The sequence below is a fragment of the Sturnira hondurensis genome, unplaced genomic scaffold (genome assembly GCF_014824575.4).
Source record: "Sturnira hondurensis isolate 20B ecotype Veracruz unplaced genomic scaffold, ASM1482457v3 Scaffold0010128, whole genome shotgun sequence".
Classification (NCBI taxonomy): domain Eukaryota; kingdom Metazoa; phylum Chordata; class Mammalia; order Chiroptera; family Phyllostomidae; genus Sturnira; species Sturnira hondurensis.
Genome location: NW_028082759.1, coordinates 14,800,639 through 14,816,003, shown reverse-complemented (window position 1 = coordinate 14,816,003; position 15,365 = coordinate 14,800,639). Strand labels below are relative to the sequence as shown.

Sequence of the window (15,365 nt, the reverse complement as noted above, 5' to 3'; positions counted from 1 at the left end):
GTGCTTTTTGAGTGGATTTGAATTCTGCAACAGTGCCCGTGGGGCCTCAAAAACTGAAAAGTGGTCCGCATGTAATACTGCTATCTTCTGTTTTTATATCTATTGTTTCCTTTTCAGCCTGGTTACTTTGTATCGCTTTGTTTGTTTTTTAGGATGAGGGTGGGAGATTGGTTAAAGATCAAACGAATATCATCTGCTGATGTCCTGTCCAGCCCTGTCCACACCCTCCCAAACCTGTGGGTTTGGTGCGCAGGCTAGTGGGGAGGAGATGGTTTCAGAGGTCTTCTGAGCAGTGGCAAACCCAGGGCGGGCCCAAGAGGGAAAATATGGAAGGTTATTGCTTGATTTTACACTTCCTCCCCCGAGGTCAGGGACTACGGCACGGGCCAAGCAGGGAGAATTAGGACAGGAGAAAGTTGCCGGCGGTGGCAGGAGGTCCTTAGGGAAATAGTGGTTGCCACCCATTGTTCCCTGGTCCCTCTCAGGGGTGCTGATGCCACAGGTTGTATGTGACATCTTCACCAGCGTGTTTGCCAAAATGTATTGGATTTGGTCAGAGGAGGCTCTGTGTCTTCATTCTCGGCTAGAAGGAAAGCCACGTCATTGTTCCAGCTGCAGGGGAGAAGCAGAATTAAAGGAAGCTGTGGAAGGGGTGAAAAAGGCATCCAGAGAAGGCCCCCACAGTCCTACCTTTGTGCTCCGGACCCTTGCTGGGGAACAGCTGGACGGGAGTCAGTAGGGTGTGTGATTCAGATGAAGCGTCAGCCTCAGAAGTTGCTGTGTGTGGAGCTGCACTAGCTCTTCGCATCGGTAGCTGCCTCGGAGGTTGGAGCACTTACCTGAGTTGCTTGAGCTTCCTCCCCAAGGTCAAACTTGGCTCCCTGCGCAGTTCTAAGCGCTGCCTGGGCTCATGCTGGCCAGTGAGGAGCTTGTTTTTGGCAAGCCCATGCCCATTATTTTATGTAAGAAAACAGAGGACCTGGGTTATATTCTTTGTTTCAGAAATCAATGTTGTTTGCCTCTTATTTGTCCTCTGGCTATGACCTTCCAGGAGAAAATATATGTAAATTCTGAAATTTAGAAGATACAACTGTGATAAACTGATTTGTGTGTTATTATTCTGCTACCAGGGATTTTAAAACTAGTGATTCGTCAAGTGGGTAGGGAGAAGGTAGAGAAGGTAGCCCTAACAGATTGCTCGAAGTCTCGGGAAATGGGCAGTTTAAGGCAGTAAGGCGACTGGAAGGAGACTCACTGGTGGTCCCTAAGAGCACCGAGGGTCCGTGTAAGATGCCTGGTAGCCCCTTTGGTTAAGGGGCCTGTGCAGCTTTCAGAGGACGCGGGGAGACGCCGAGGGTCTGCCCACTGGGGCTGGGTAACAGGTGGTTTGAGTGCGTCTCTGGTTGTCTGATAGCAGACAGCTTCTGGAGCTGGCCCGGAGTGCCTTTCCTCTTGCTGAATTTTTACTAAAATTCACGAGAGAGGAGTAATTTTCAGAAAGTGCACAGCGAGTCCAGCGCCTGGAGCATCCAGTCCTCGGACACGGAGGTTGAAACAGCAACTTTTAATCTCCTACGAATTTCAGCACAGTAGAGAATATATGTTTGAAGTGTGTGTGTTTATTAAGGATAAAATAATTGTTTTTTTTCTTTGTAGCTGATACGCCCCCACCTGCCTACCTGCCTCCTGAAGACGCCCTGACCCAGGACGGCTCGCAGCCAATGGACACGAGCATGATGGCCCCTGCGCTGCCCCCGGAGATCAGCAGAGGAGGTGAGAGGGCCGAGGCCCACTGCCTTTTCGGAGTCTCAGGTATATCTGTCCAGCTGTTCCGTTCTCTCACAAAATCTCATTAGCCTTTGAAAAGACCGCACAGTAAGAGAAGCTCAGTAGAAACAGTCTTTTGACGCAAAAGGCACACTCACTGATTTCACTCCTGAAGGCCTGACGTCATGGTGCTTCAGCACTCAGTGGTTTTGATTGGTGGCAAAAGGATATTTTTCCGCAAAGGGTAGAGGGGCATTGAGAAACAGCAACCGCGTGACAGTCCTGAAGAGGAGCTTCCACTGGCGATTTCCAAAATTAAAAGTTCATACAACAACGCTCTTGTTATATGCAAAAAGAACCTTTCCCAGGAGGTTTCTGCAGTTAGGGTAGGGATTCAGAAACCCCATCTATTGTCTAGCCCTCCCTCTGTTCAGCGGCAACTGCAGCAAACTAGTAGCATTTGTTTCTTTCTTGCTGTTTCGTTTGTTTCTGATCTTGCTGCCGAAGGAAGGGAGGCCTGTGTTTTTCCTGTTTTTAACCGGGGAGAACTTGAAGCAGAAGCGAATGTCTCTTTCCCTCTCTCTAGTCAAGAGTGGGTCTGTGTGCAGCTCTACAAACTCCTCGGTAGTGACAGGGGAGGACGCATGGATGATCCCTCCCCCACTGCAGGGCCAAGTTCAGGGAGCTTAAGTACACAGGGGGCTCAGGTAACTAGGTGCTGGGAAAGTCGTTGCACGTCGGGGAGAAGTCATGAGTCAAACTCCCAGCCACCCTCTCCTGGAGGGAAAGTGCTTCACAGTGCACCCTCAGCACATGGCCAGGATCTTTGAATTTGCGTAAATTTTAGGTGACTCGAAGTTAAGATGTGATTCGATCACTAGGTACGTCCTACTGCATTCTCATCAGTTTCTTAATTAAAATTGGGGATGCCTCAGACTTTGTCAGACTTGCTTGTGCTTTTGAAGTTGTTAAAACTGGGTGATGAACTCAAAGAACCTTTCTTAGCTGTGCAGTGTACACCATTTTAGTCTGTAAAAAATTTTCCTCTCTTTTCTGTTGGCTCTGATGATCTCTAGAACATCCTCTCAAACATGTAATTATGAGCGAACACAGTCTGGTTGGAGAATATAACTCCTGTCTCACGCATCTTTGGGACTTTCATTTGGGGAACGAGAGAGGGGAAGAATGGGCACAGCATATATACACTTAGGAGCACATGGACCTAATGCTGCTGTTCTTCAGCCTAAAATGTATGATTTCAGGAAATTGACTTTGAAATTGTTTTAAAACTTTTTCTTTAAATAGCTTTAAAATTTTTCCCTGTTAGAATAAGTTTACAGTTAATTTTTCCTGAGGAAGGAATGCTGGCCTTTCTGTTGTTGCTGTTTTGGTTTTGGTGGTTTTCCTAGAGCAGGTGTCAGCAAACTACAGCCTACAGGTCTGTTCAGGCTGTTGCCTCTTTGTTATAAATAAAGCTTTATTGGAACACCCTGTGTTCATTCATTGCAATTACCTGTGGCTGCTGTTGCAGTACTAGAGTACAGTTGACTAATTATGATAGGGACTACATGGTTTACAAAACCTTGTAGAAATAAAGGGTGTCAGTCTCAGACCTAGATGATTAGGATTTTGAACAACCCGATAGCTGGTAAAAAGTCTTCCATTAATGTTGCAGCCTTCTTTAAGATTTGGCACTTATAAATCACTAAAATTTTGTTCTTTGTTCCACAGCAAATTTACAAGGGGTGTTCACTTAGCAATAGGGAAGATGGCATGCATTTTGGCTCTTCTGCTTAAGTGTATAAAGTGGCTTTATATTTGTGTGGTTTTCTTTTTTTTTGTATTTTTATTACATTTATTGTTGTGACCTTGGGGCGTTCGATTATGTAGGTTTCAAGATTATGTTGCTGTGATACATGGTCTGTATGTTGCACCATGTGCCCAAAGTCCAGCCCTCCTCCGCCACCCTCTATTGACCCCTTCTGCCCTTTACTGCCTCCCACCCCCCTTCCCTCTGGTCGCCACCACACTGTCGTCTGTGTCTGTGCGTCTTTATCTTTTGGTCTTGTTCGTTCATTTGTTGCTTTCAGTTTTATATCCCACATACGAGTGGTCATTATCCTCGTTCTCTGTACCAAATGCTAAAGTAAAGTGCAGGTTAATATTTATGGAGGTTGGTGTTAAGAATATAGAAGTACTTTTCCCTTAAAAATTGCCATTCGTGCCTCCAGTGTGGATTTTCTTTGTGTGTGTTTTTTTAAATGACTGTGCACTCAAGATTTCATAAACCTCAGATCGTTAACGTGTTGGCATACTGGCTGTCTATGGTTTGTGTTCCTGGCCTCTAACGGTATGAGAGGTTTCGCTGCAGAAGGAACTTATCTTTAGAACCTTTTAGTTGCAAATATTTAGAACCACGCTCTGTTTGGAGATTTGTTAGTCTTAAGAGATTTGACTTAACAAGCTGCATCCTGTCAGTGACGCTGGGTAATTTCCACGCAGGCCCATTCTGGGAATGGGGAGACGGAGCACACCTGCTGTGCATGACTGGGAGCAAATGCGAGGAAGTTAGGCTGGAATCTGGACGGGAGAGATATGATTCATTCCGCAAGCGCCGGCCAGCTGGCAGGGCTTCTTCCTGAGTTCGAGGGCCGGAGCCGAGCTGGAGCTCTGATGGTTATTGGCAACTTCACGTGGCACGAAGTCACTTCTTATCAATAATTAGAAACTGATTTTCATTGCTTTGAAAAAGCTTAGGCAAACCAAGGCTCTGTCGAGAGGCCTTGCTTCCCAGGCCGGCACCTTTGGCACGTGTCCTGCCCACTATTGTTCTCTTCCCCCCTGTTGTTTCTCTCACTGGGCGCCTGCGCACTTCTGTCGATGGTGAGCCAGCCTCTGTAATGGGAGTCCTTTCCCTCTCGGCCTGGTTGGGCACATTGTGAGTGTTCCGCAGAGGCCGCGATGTGCTCGCCTAGCTGGCATCTCGGGTGCCTGACAGCCATTAGAGAAAATGGCTTTCCAGTGAAGGAGGATGTCCCACTGAGGGAGCAGTACCTGCTCCAGACATCCCAGAGTGACGCTGTGCATGAAAACAGCAGCCGCCTTACCACAGCTCCGTTCCGGGGCCGCGAGCCAACCTGACAGCACAGTTTCAGTTTCTGAGCGCCCGGGGCACTGGCCACGGCTGACTCTAAGCTGTTCTCTCCCACAGATGTGCAGGCGGTTGCTTACGAGGAGCCGAAACACTGGTGCTCTATTGTCTACTACGAGCTCAATAACCGCGTGGGCGAAGCGTTCCACGCCTCCTCCACGAGCGTGCTGGTGGACGGTTTCACCGACCCCTCCAACAACAAGAACCGTTTCTGCCTTGGGCTGCTCTCCAACGTGAATCGGAATTCCACGATTGAAAACACTAGACGGCACATTGGAAAAGGTGAGTCCTCGCTCAAACCTCTTCCGAATGTCTGTCTGTGGGTGGTGTCCCTGTTCCCCCAGAATTGTCTGTCTTTCCTGTGGCGACCCGGTGTAGCAATGCCAGGTCATACGTACTCACTACAGTTTGTAAATACTTTTCCAGTTTGTATCATCCAGAGGTTCACCTTCCAGTCAGTGTTTTTTGTGGGCTACCAACACGTACTATTTAGTAGCAATTAGCAGAAATGGTGCTTTGCTCTTTGGGAGCACCGGTCTAGCTGTAGGATAGGATTGCTGTTAAAAGTTACTTACAACCTAAAACTAAAGGCAAATTAGATTAAGTAAACCTAATGTACTTCAAGTGAATACCGTAACTCTCCAAAGGGAAAAGAAAAAAAATACACTAATCTAGAACTACCTGCAAATATAGTACTTAGGTATATATCCTCAGTCTGGGTAGAGTGATTATAAATAAACCCTGAACTGTTTTTAGTAGAATTAATTATTAGTAGCTATAGGCATGAAACAGTTCTGAAACTTCTAGATTCTATTATAAGATTAACATTCAATCTGTGATTTTTTGGGAAACCTAGGTTTTCACTGTGAAATAAGAGACCCGCCAGTGTGGAAGAGGGCAAAGAAACACACCCTGTGGAAGTGTCAGTGTGAAGTCGTGATGTAAATGTGTGTGTGTGTATGTGATGTAAATGCATGTGTGCCTGGATAGACGTGTCTGTACGTGCAGATAGAGCCGTCTGCCGAGAGAGCCAAGAGGCAGAGACACCGAGAAGCAGTAACACATGTGGTGCCCAGGCCATCATCTGCGACACCATTGCCCCCTAAGAGGACCAGGGCTCCTTGGAGAAAGGGCTGCCCCCCAGGCTGGGCCAGGTGGGCACACGATGAGCCCGGACCACTTTGTCAGAGGGCAATGAAATGCTCATGCACATGATGGGCGAGTGTCACAGGGGCCAAAATGGAGGGAGGGACTTTCCCTGGCCACCTCTAGGATAATTTGAGCACCAAAATAAGTACCGTAATGCATTTTAAACCACTGGAAAACAGTAACAATTCAGAAGTCCATGCTAATGATGAATAGATAGATGCGTGAATGGGGAAGGCTGGTGGTCAAATGCAGAGTGAGTGCTGGCGTTGGGAAACTCATCATTTCGTAGCCATCGGGGGACAGTCCTCCATGGATGCTAAATATAGAGAGAATTTTCTAAATGGGAATCAGGATATGTGCATGGTCTTGAAGTGTTTCTTCACAAACAGCCTGTTAATTTCAAGGGAGAGTGAAGATCAGTGACTATACAGGGGAGGAACTGGAGAGCATGTTGACTAGGAGATGGGCATGATCATTACCAGGGAGAGACAGATGGATGTCGTACACCTCCAGATGCGACGCCCTACCAAGGAAATAACATCACCTGTGGAAAATTCCAGCTGCGCGTGCAGCGCTGCAGCGCGTAATCGGGAAACTTCAGACAAATCCAAAAGAAGGAGTGTTTTATTTAAAAGGGTGAGGAGGGACTGTGTTCTCTCCAAATTGTCAGTGTCAAAAACCAAAGCTGTGGGAATGTTCCAAATTAGAAGAGTTTAAAGAGAGATGGCAGCTCCGTGTCACATAACCTGACCTTGGATGTGACCCTGTGCCAGGTGGGGGGAAAGACTATAAAGCCATTACTGGGGCCAACATACAAGACCCGAATATGAGTGGCAGGTTTTTAAATTATTATGCTGCTGTTAGTTGTACTGGCGCTGCGGACGCGCTGTGCCCGTGTGAGACGATATCCCCGTTCTTAGGAAACGCGCACTGAAGCGTTGAGGGATGAAGGGCCACGATGGAATCAACTCTTCAGAAAGGAGTTTTACATGTATGTGTGCATGTGTACATACAGAGCGGAGCATGGTTTCCAGTTGTCACACAAATACGTAATACATTAATTAAGAAATAATAATAGCAGAATAAGCTGTGTTTCACCAACTCTCAACTATAAACCTACTTTTGCCCTGCCCTGTGTGTGTGTATATGTATGTATGAGTGTGTATATATGTCAAACAATCCCGCATTAGAGTATTTGGATACGTGTGCATGTGTGTTGCGTGTGTAAAAGAATAGAGGGGAGGGAGGTGTGAGTGAGCAAGCATGTGGAGTGAACTGTCACAATAGATGAATCTGGACAATGCTTATATGCTTGTTCTTTGATCTGTTTTTCTATTTCTATAAGTTTGAAATTACTTACAGGGCAAAAGTTTTTTTGAAAAATGACCTATGGCCCTGACTGGTGTAGCTCAGTTGGTTGGGCATCATCCCGCAGAGCGAAAGGTTGCTGGTTCAATTCCCAGTCCAGGCACATGCCTGGGTTGTGGGTTTAGTCCCCTGTCCAGGTACTTAAGAGAAGCTACTGATCAGTGTTTCTCTCACATCAATGTGTCTCTCCCTCTCTTTCTTCCTCCCTTGCCCCCTCTCTAAAAATAAATAAATAAAATCTTTATAAAAATGACCTATGAAATTTGGAACAGTGGACCAAATTAAAAGGTTATTTAATAGATGCTTAAAACACATTTGAGATAAATTTTAACATTTAATCCTCAAAAACCAACAACTCTTAAAGCAGGAATTGCTAGATAGTTCTTTAATGTGATTAAGAAAAAAAAACAGCTAAGCTACATCTTTAATGATGAAATGCTAGAACTTAGGTTCAGAACATACAAATATCTCTCTCTGGGCTGTAAATCCCTGAAATTATAGATAAACACAATTTTGCATCCATTTGGAGCAGAGAGACATATCTTTCTTTAAGCTCTAAAGTTGGCCATTACCCCAAAGTAGTAAAAAGCCATTGTACTCTGGGACATTTCTATTGAAAATTGGGCAGAAGATAAGAATTCTGAGAATGCTGTTATTTAAAATTGTTCCAGATGCCTTGCCTATTGTAGAATTAATAGATGATGGAAATAAGCCAAAATGATCATTATTTGCAGATGATAGGGTTCATTAATTGGTTCCTAATATTCTTGGGATAGATTTTTTGGGGGGGGAGGGAGATAGATTCTTGAAGTGAAGTCACTAGGTCATAAGCTCGTGATCCATTTTGCTAGATTACGTTCCAGAAAGCTTTAACTAATGCCCCCGTGCACCAGAAGTTCACGAGCGTCTTTCCTCCTCCACCTACGCCGGTGGTGCTTAAGGGCGCTGTGTCGACTCAGACGATGTGGCGGTTTACCTAGAAGCCTCCTGAGTTCCAGTTTTAGAGATTATATGTCAGTTTCTTTCAATCTAGCAATAACCAGTTAGAAATACACTAGAAGGGAAAATTACATTCCCACTAGCAACAGAAGACATACAATTTTTGGACCAGTGATGAGATTTGTGTTAAGAAAACCAGAAATGGTTAAGAAAACCATTTTACTGCAAGAGAAAGACAATCTGAATGAATAAATAGGCAGTCTGTGTTCCTTAAAGAGAAGGCCTACTATTGCAAGCACATTTTGAGGATGTTCATCCTTCCTAATTTAATTTGTAGCTTAAAACAATCTATGTCAGAATCACAACATGTTTTTTGAAAGTTGGAAAATGTATTCTGAATATTTATAAGCAAGTGAGAATAGCTCCGTTTTTTCAACGGAAGAGTAAAGAAAGTGTACTTGATGTTAGGGTTCATAAAACATTGTGCAGCTACAATTCAATCAGCGTGCAGACAGAACAGTGGAATAAATTAAACTCGGACTATACTGTATTTTAAAATTTAATGTGTGTGAAGTGAAGCCTAACAGATCAGCAGAGTGTCTTCTAATATCCCTGCAGCTCTGAAGCTACCTTTGGGGTGAGGCTGCAGAGAGAGGCCCCGGCCTCACTCCATGTCGGGAAATGGGTGAGTGAGTTGCATTTTCAGTTACAGGCACGCTACTAAAAAGCTAGACGAAAACATTTGATCAGAGAGGTAGAAACTGTCTAAGCGCATAAAGCAACAGGAAAGATCCCAAGAGACTTGACTACTTAAAGACTTCAAACTTCAGGAGGTTATAAAAACACAGAAACAAAAGCAAAAGACAGAGGACTAGTGGGGAAACAAATAAATTATATGTGCAATTCATAAAAAGTAAAACTACCAGAACCCCGGTGCCACAAATAGGTAAGCAGTATGAACAGTGAATTTATAAGAGAAACACAGATGGCTGATAAACACATGAAATCATTGTGTCAGGCGCATGTGCAAATTAAAACAATACTGTTTTTCAGCTCTTAATTAGGAAAGTTTTGGGTTTTGTTTTGAACTTAGTCTCAGTACTGGCATGGGTGGTATGAGAAAGGCACCCAGACTAGTGGTGAGGAGGGTGTAAATTGATACAAGCATTCTGGAAAGTCATTTGGCAAAGTGAATCAAAGTGTTCGATCCAGTGATTTAACTTCCAGGAATCTCTCCTAAGGATATTATCAAAAATGATCCAATTTGTCATGGCGTTGTTAGAGTAGCTGAAAACGAGTGTGAACGCAGCAGTCTGGTAATGGGAGGCTTGTTCACGAAGTGGCTGTATCCATGCAGGCAGGTCAATATTTTAAATGTTTGCAAAGAAACTTTAATGACACTTAGAACCTAAGGTGGCGGCATGTCACCGTGTCGGCAATTCTTGCCTGGAGGTCACTGAAGAAATGAAAATACTTTCTGCTTTGTATTTTGCTTTACTTTATACATTCTCTAAAATGGAAATTTCTCAATTTTATAATCAGGGGGAAAAAAAGAAAAATCACAATGTGCACTGTTAAGTTTTTTTCTCTACATCAGACAGAAAAAGGAGCTTTTGCTGTGGCAGCGGCTTGTTACAGAAAGTCTCAGCCATTGCGTGTGCACAAAAACTCAACATGCGGTATTTTGTGCGAGGCAGTGGTTTTAATGGTGAATAAACCACGCAGGAGTTACCTGCAAGGGAGACAGAGCATTTAAAGCCAAATGGGATGAGACTTTTTGCTGGGTGGCCTGTAAGAAAGCAGTCTCCCTCAATGGTATGGGGCTTTGTCAGAATGGTCCCCCCCCCCATTTTTTCAAAGGCTGGGGTAAGATCAATTTCCTACACTCCTGGCAGTCTGACCCTCACAGGAAAACGTTTGGAGCAGATGGTAGTTCAGTGAGATCAGATTCCACACAGTATGAGTTATTTTTCTAGGTTTTTTTTTCCCCTGGACCTTACATCTTGCAGCTCTCAGCAAGACTGCCTCCACCTGTGGCTTCCTAGTCCTTCTGCATCTCTCAGTCCTCCCTTCTCTCACCCTAAAAGTCTTCAAACAGCTAAGCTGCAAAATAAATGCAAGCAAGCTATGTGATAAGCACGTGCAGAATCCATCCCATAACAAAGTCCAGGTTTATTGCGCTATACTAGAAAATGGGAATATGCTTTTAATCCATGGCCAAATAGGGCATTAAACACTTACCAGAGTGATACTGCTGTACTTCATTACTGATTTTTAAGAGACTTTGTCATAATATTTGCTAGAAACCTAGACATGCCTGTTGTCACACGGACCCTATTTTAACTAATACAGTTAACTAAGATTCCGTCAGTTGTGCAAGACTTGGAGACAGTCTACCGATCTAATTAGCCAGGGTTTCAGTCCATGTCAATTCACGTATCGAAGCAGCCGTAAACCGAGGCGATGACTAAGTCTGTGCTGTGTCCGCCCGCAGGAGTTCATCTCTATTACGTCGGAGGGGAGGTGTATGCCGAGTGCCTCAGCGACAGCAGCATCTTTGTGCAGAGTCGGAACTGCAACTACCATCACGGATTTCATCCCACTACCGTTTGCAAGATCCCGAGTGGGTGTAGTTTGAAAATTTTTAACAACCAGGAGTTTGCCCAGTTACTGGCTCAGTCTGTGAACCACGGCTTCGAGACCGTCTATGAGCTCACAAAAATGTGTACTATACGCATGAGCTTTGTGAAGGTGAGTGAGTTCTCCTTCCTCGGGTTGGGGTTTGACACACCTGTGCTGTGCTTTGTCCCAGTGGAGAGATCCGTATCTTCTTGGTATGTGTCCATAGAAGGAAACTCGTACTTATTATCTAGGCATTTACGAGGAGAATACAGCAGGTCCTTGAATCATGTCATTTCATTCAGTGTCGTTTTGTAATGACATTGACACAGTACCACAGAAACTTAACTCTTCTTTATATCAGTTACCCTGTGATGAGATTGGTCTCGTGATGTGTGATTTCACTTAAAGTCACAGACCACTGAGTGAGGGCTTACTGGGTCACCGGCACGTACGAATGTGAGTGCTAGGTGTCAGTACTACCAGGCTCTAATGATACTTCTCGTTCCGATGGCACTCTCCCAGCTGTTCTGACATCATTACAGTGCGTTATAGACTTAATACACATAGTTCACGATGTGTATTAAGACCCCCGGCTTAATAGATCAGTTCAGCAGACACCCCTCCCTCCCTTTTCTTTCCATTCTTTGTTTTTAGTGCTTTCATGAGGACAACAGCTCTTGCTTTAGTTTCACCAATAAGCAAGTAATCTTTTTGTAAAAATAAAAGTTCATCACATGGGGGTTCATTTTCAATTGGTTGGTTTTTTTTTAGTGGTTCCAGTAAACCCTATGATTTCCTTATAATCCAAAAGTGAGTAAGGCCTTTGCCCGAAGATAAATAGATGCCTTAGCTCTAAAACCGTCTTGTAGGGTTTAAGGAGGGGGGAAGTTAAAGGCATCGCTCACAGTAATTGATCTCTTTGCTGCCTCCTCTTTTACCTCCGAGAAATAAAAATGTTTATGATGCCATTGAAATGTTTAAAAAGTGTAAAACATCTGATTAGATTTCACGAGTCAGTAGCTTGTTCTGGTGCCTTGGCTGACTTGTCACTGCGTTCTCAAAGATACAATTTTGCCCTCTGTTTCCTTGAGAAACAGAATTAATTACATATTTGGGCGAGGCGTGCAACCACCTTTCAGGTCCTCCTCAGAAGCTCACCTAGCTTGTTGTGAAACCTGTTTTGTAATGTGTTTATTACAGAGGGCAGTTTGGGAGCCTGACTTTGTTAGTCACCCTTGAGATCACAGATACCCTTCCCGGAATATCTCCCCCCGCCCCCCGCCTCTTCTTTCAATGTTACTAGGAGATTTTCAGTGTGTTCTCTTAGCGCTGTTTTTCTTGAAACATAATTCTACAGCTCTTCATTGCTGAGTCTGGTGCTTTTTTAGTATTAAAGGAAGTTTTTGCTTCTTGAAGAAGTTTACCTGTATGCTTCATACCGATGTAACTACAAAGACCTTCCTGTCATCCATTATTTAACACTTAGGTTTCATTTCTCACTTCGTGTTTTGGCTAAAATGAATTTTAAAATGAGGACAGTGACTAGCCAGCAGTGCTCCGTGTTTGCTGGTTTTATTGCCGTGGAGGGAAGAATCCCTCTGGAGAGGAGGAGACCCAGTCTGGTTCTGGCTGCCGTCTCAGCCCTGTGGCTAAGGCCCAGGGATTGTTTTTTGTTTTTTTTTTCCTGCTTTTCGTCGTGTTCCTCATCTTTAAAGCAGACAGATGGAGTTGAGTCGTGGCAGTCATTCCTGGGGTCCCTTGATGAGACTGTCGTTACTGAAGGACTGTGCTAGAAGAATTGATCACTCTCTTGCTCGGTTGGCTTTTTCCTCAAACTCATTTCCTGTCAATTACCCAATCAATTTTAATTAGTTTACTTTTATGCATTTAAAATTATTTACTCCTCTGCACATGAAAATAACCTTTACACTAATTAAAAGTGTTTATGATGCAAGGATATACATTAAGAATACATTAGATTTTATTCATTCAGCAAATATTTTGAGCACTATTCCAGAGAATCAGTGTGAAGATGAGAAGGCACCTAAAGTTTCTAGCTTCAAGACGGTCTGGCCTTGAATTACACTGTGGCAGGTGGGGGACTGGAGCGTTGTATACGGGGTGATGGACATAGCTGAGAAGCTGGATTCGGAGAGTGAGGAGAAACAAATATTGTATTAAAACTGCTGCTGCCATGATAAAGGGCAGCTGCACACCGTACATGAGCAACAAAAATGTACACACCTTTGTTCTTTGTTTCCGTAAGGACTGCAGACCTCGCCCTCTCACACTTGGCATCTCGAGGAAGTGATAACAGAACATGTTACTCATATTAATAGCCAGTCTTGTACTATTTTTAAGATGATCGTTTTTAGACTTTACTGTAAAATATATGTGTTGTACGTTATTTGCCTGGTGTACTCCCCATATCTGACAAGTCCAAGTCAGTTCAGGTGAACAGGTGTTTCTCTAGAGCTTCCATTTTGTCCCAGTCACTGCATTGGATGTTTGAGATCGAAGATCAGCAAGACCTGGCCCCTCCTTCCGAGAAATGGAGCCCCGTCGACTCTGCTGTGCCCCATGAAGCAAAGGCTTCCCAGGACTTCGTGTTCCGGTGCCCACCACGCCGGCGAGCAGTTCATCTTGGCAGCAACAAAATTACTTCTTTGCATAGCGACTTTCTTCTCTGCAGCCTTTGCGTCCGGATTCAGTAACCCTGAAGCCGTCTGGCAAGCTAGGTTCTTGTACCAAAGAATAATGGGATCTATTGATTCGAGGCAGCGATTAGGTGTTCATAGCGGCTTTTGGATATGCACGCGCCCCTGCCAGTTTTGTTTAGAGATTAAAAGCTCAGGAGTTCTGTGTGGATACAGGACTCTCAGAGGCTGAGTAGGGGAGACACAGAGTGTTCGTTTGTCTCACGTGCCTTTCCCCTCATTTTCTTGATGACAAAATGAGAATTTAATAGTATCTATCACAATACTATAAGTAACATAATGGGAATGAAAATGAAAGTTAAAAACTTCCTATTAAAACATCCTTATAGTGTATTTTCAACCTTTCATTCCCCAAGTCCAAGGTTTACTAATCCGGCACCCATGGCTGGGCTTTGGGGAAGCCGTGGACACACCCATTCCCTGAAAACGCCTGCCAGACTGAGTGTGTGTGTGTGTGTGTGTGTGTGTGTGTGCGTGCACGTGCACCCTGGCATTTGTCTTGTGGAAAGCATCCACATCTTCGTGTCTGATTATGTCAACTCTTTTTTACTTAATAAGTTTAACCACTGAGTTAAGCAAGTTCAGTGACCTCCAACATGTCGTTTCTAGGGTTGGGGAGCCGAGTACCACCGCCAGGATGTTACTAGCACCCCCTGCTGGATCGAGATCCATCTGCACGGCCCCCTCCAGTGGCTGGATAAAGTTCTCACTCAGATGGGTTCGCCTCATAATCCTATTTCATCTGTGTCTTAAGCGGCCTCAGGCTTCTGCCTCTTGAAAACTATTGAGCCTTGCATGTACTTGAAGGATGGATGAGTCAGACCCGATTGAGAACTGACAAAGGAGCCTTGATAATACTTGACTTCTGTGACCAACTGTTGGATTCAGAGATTAAAACAAAAACAACAAAAAACAACCTTGGTAACATACTGTTGATATCAAGAATCTGTTTAGTTTACATTGTAACATTCTGTTGTAAAAATCACCTAAAATGCATACTTTTAGCAGGACTTTGTGTATAGTTAAAGGAGAGATGGCCAAGCCAGGGACAAATGACCTGTCGGAAATCCGGTCCTAGGAGATTCTTTTGTGTTTGGCACTTTAAGGTCATCGTTTGGCAGAAGTTCAGCATTAATAGTCTTTCTGAAGTGTGTTTGTATCAGGTTTAAAGTCTTCTTTAATGGGTTTTCATAATATTTTTAAACTATTTGTTTAGCAGTGGTTTTTGTTTGTTTTTTAAAGTAAAGGTTAATCTTGATGATATACATAGTAATCTTTCTAAAATTGTATGCTGACCATACTGCTGTCAGAATAATGTTAGGCATATGCTCTTTGCTAAATATATATGTACAGAATATTTGGAGGTTAAGAATGGATTAGACTAGTGGATTTAGGAGTATTGGAGAGGGTGGGGCCAGGGAAATGACAGCTAAAGAAGTAGAATATACTGTAAAAATTCAGTTTGTTGCTTCAGAGAAACAAACTGATGTCTGAATTTTGCTGTGTTTCAATTTTTTAGAGATTTTCATCCTCTTTTTTTTTTTGCGTCTTCTGTTTCATTCGCTCCCAAAAGCAGTTATGCAGCTGGTTAATTCATATAACTGTGAGAGCAAATGGATAATTCCTGCTTTTCTGAAATTGACTGCAAAAAC

The 15,365-nt window shown here is 43.9% G+C and overlaps 1 protein-coding gene across 3 annotated transcripts in view; it reads left to right on the top strand.

The window, feature by feature from the left end:
- Nucleotides 1-14,616, top strand: part of SMAD1 (SMAD family member 1) — a 61,205-nt gene extending 46,589 nt beyond the window's left edge. For all 3 annotated transcript variants that reach the window (XM_037058455.1, XM_037058456.1, XM_037058457.1), the window contains exons 4-7: nt 1,657-1,773; nt 4,979-5,200; nt 10,869-11,125; nt 14,323-14,616. In XM_037058455.1, coding sequence (XP_036914350.1) covers nt 1,657-1,773; nt 4,979-5,200; nt 10,869-11,125; nt 14,323-14,466 — 740 coding nt within the window. In that variant the 3' untranslated portion in view covers nt 14,467-14,616. The remainder of the gene's footprint in view (nt 1-1,656; nt 1,774-4,978; nt 5,201-10,868; nt 11,126-14,322) is intronic.
- Nucleotides 14,617-15,365: the final 749 nt, after the last annotated feature.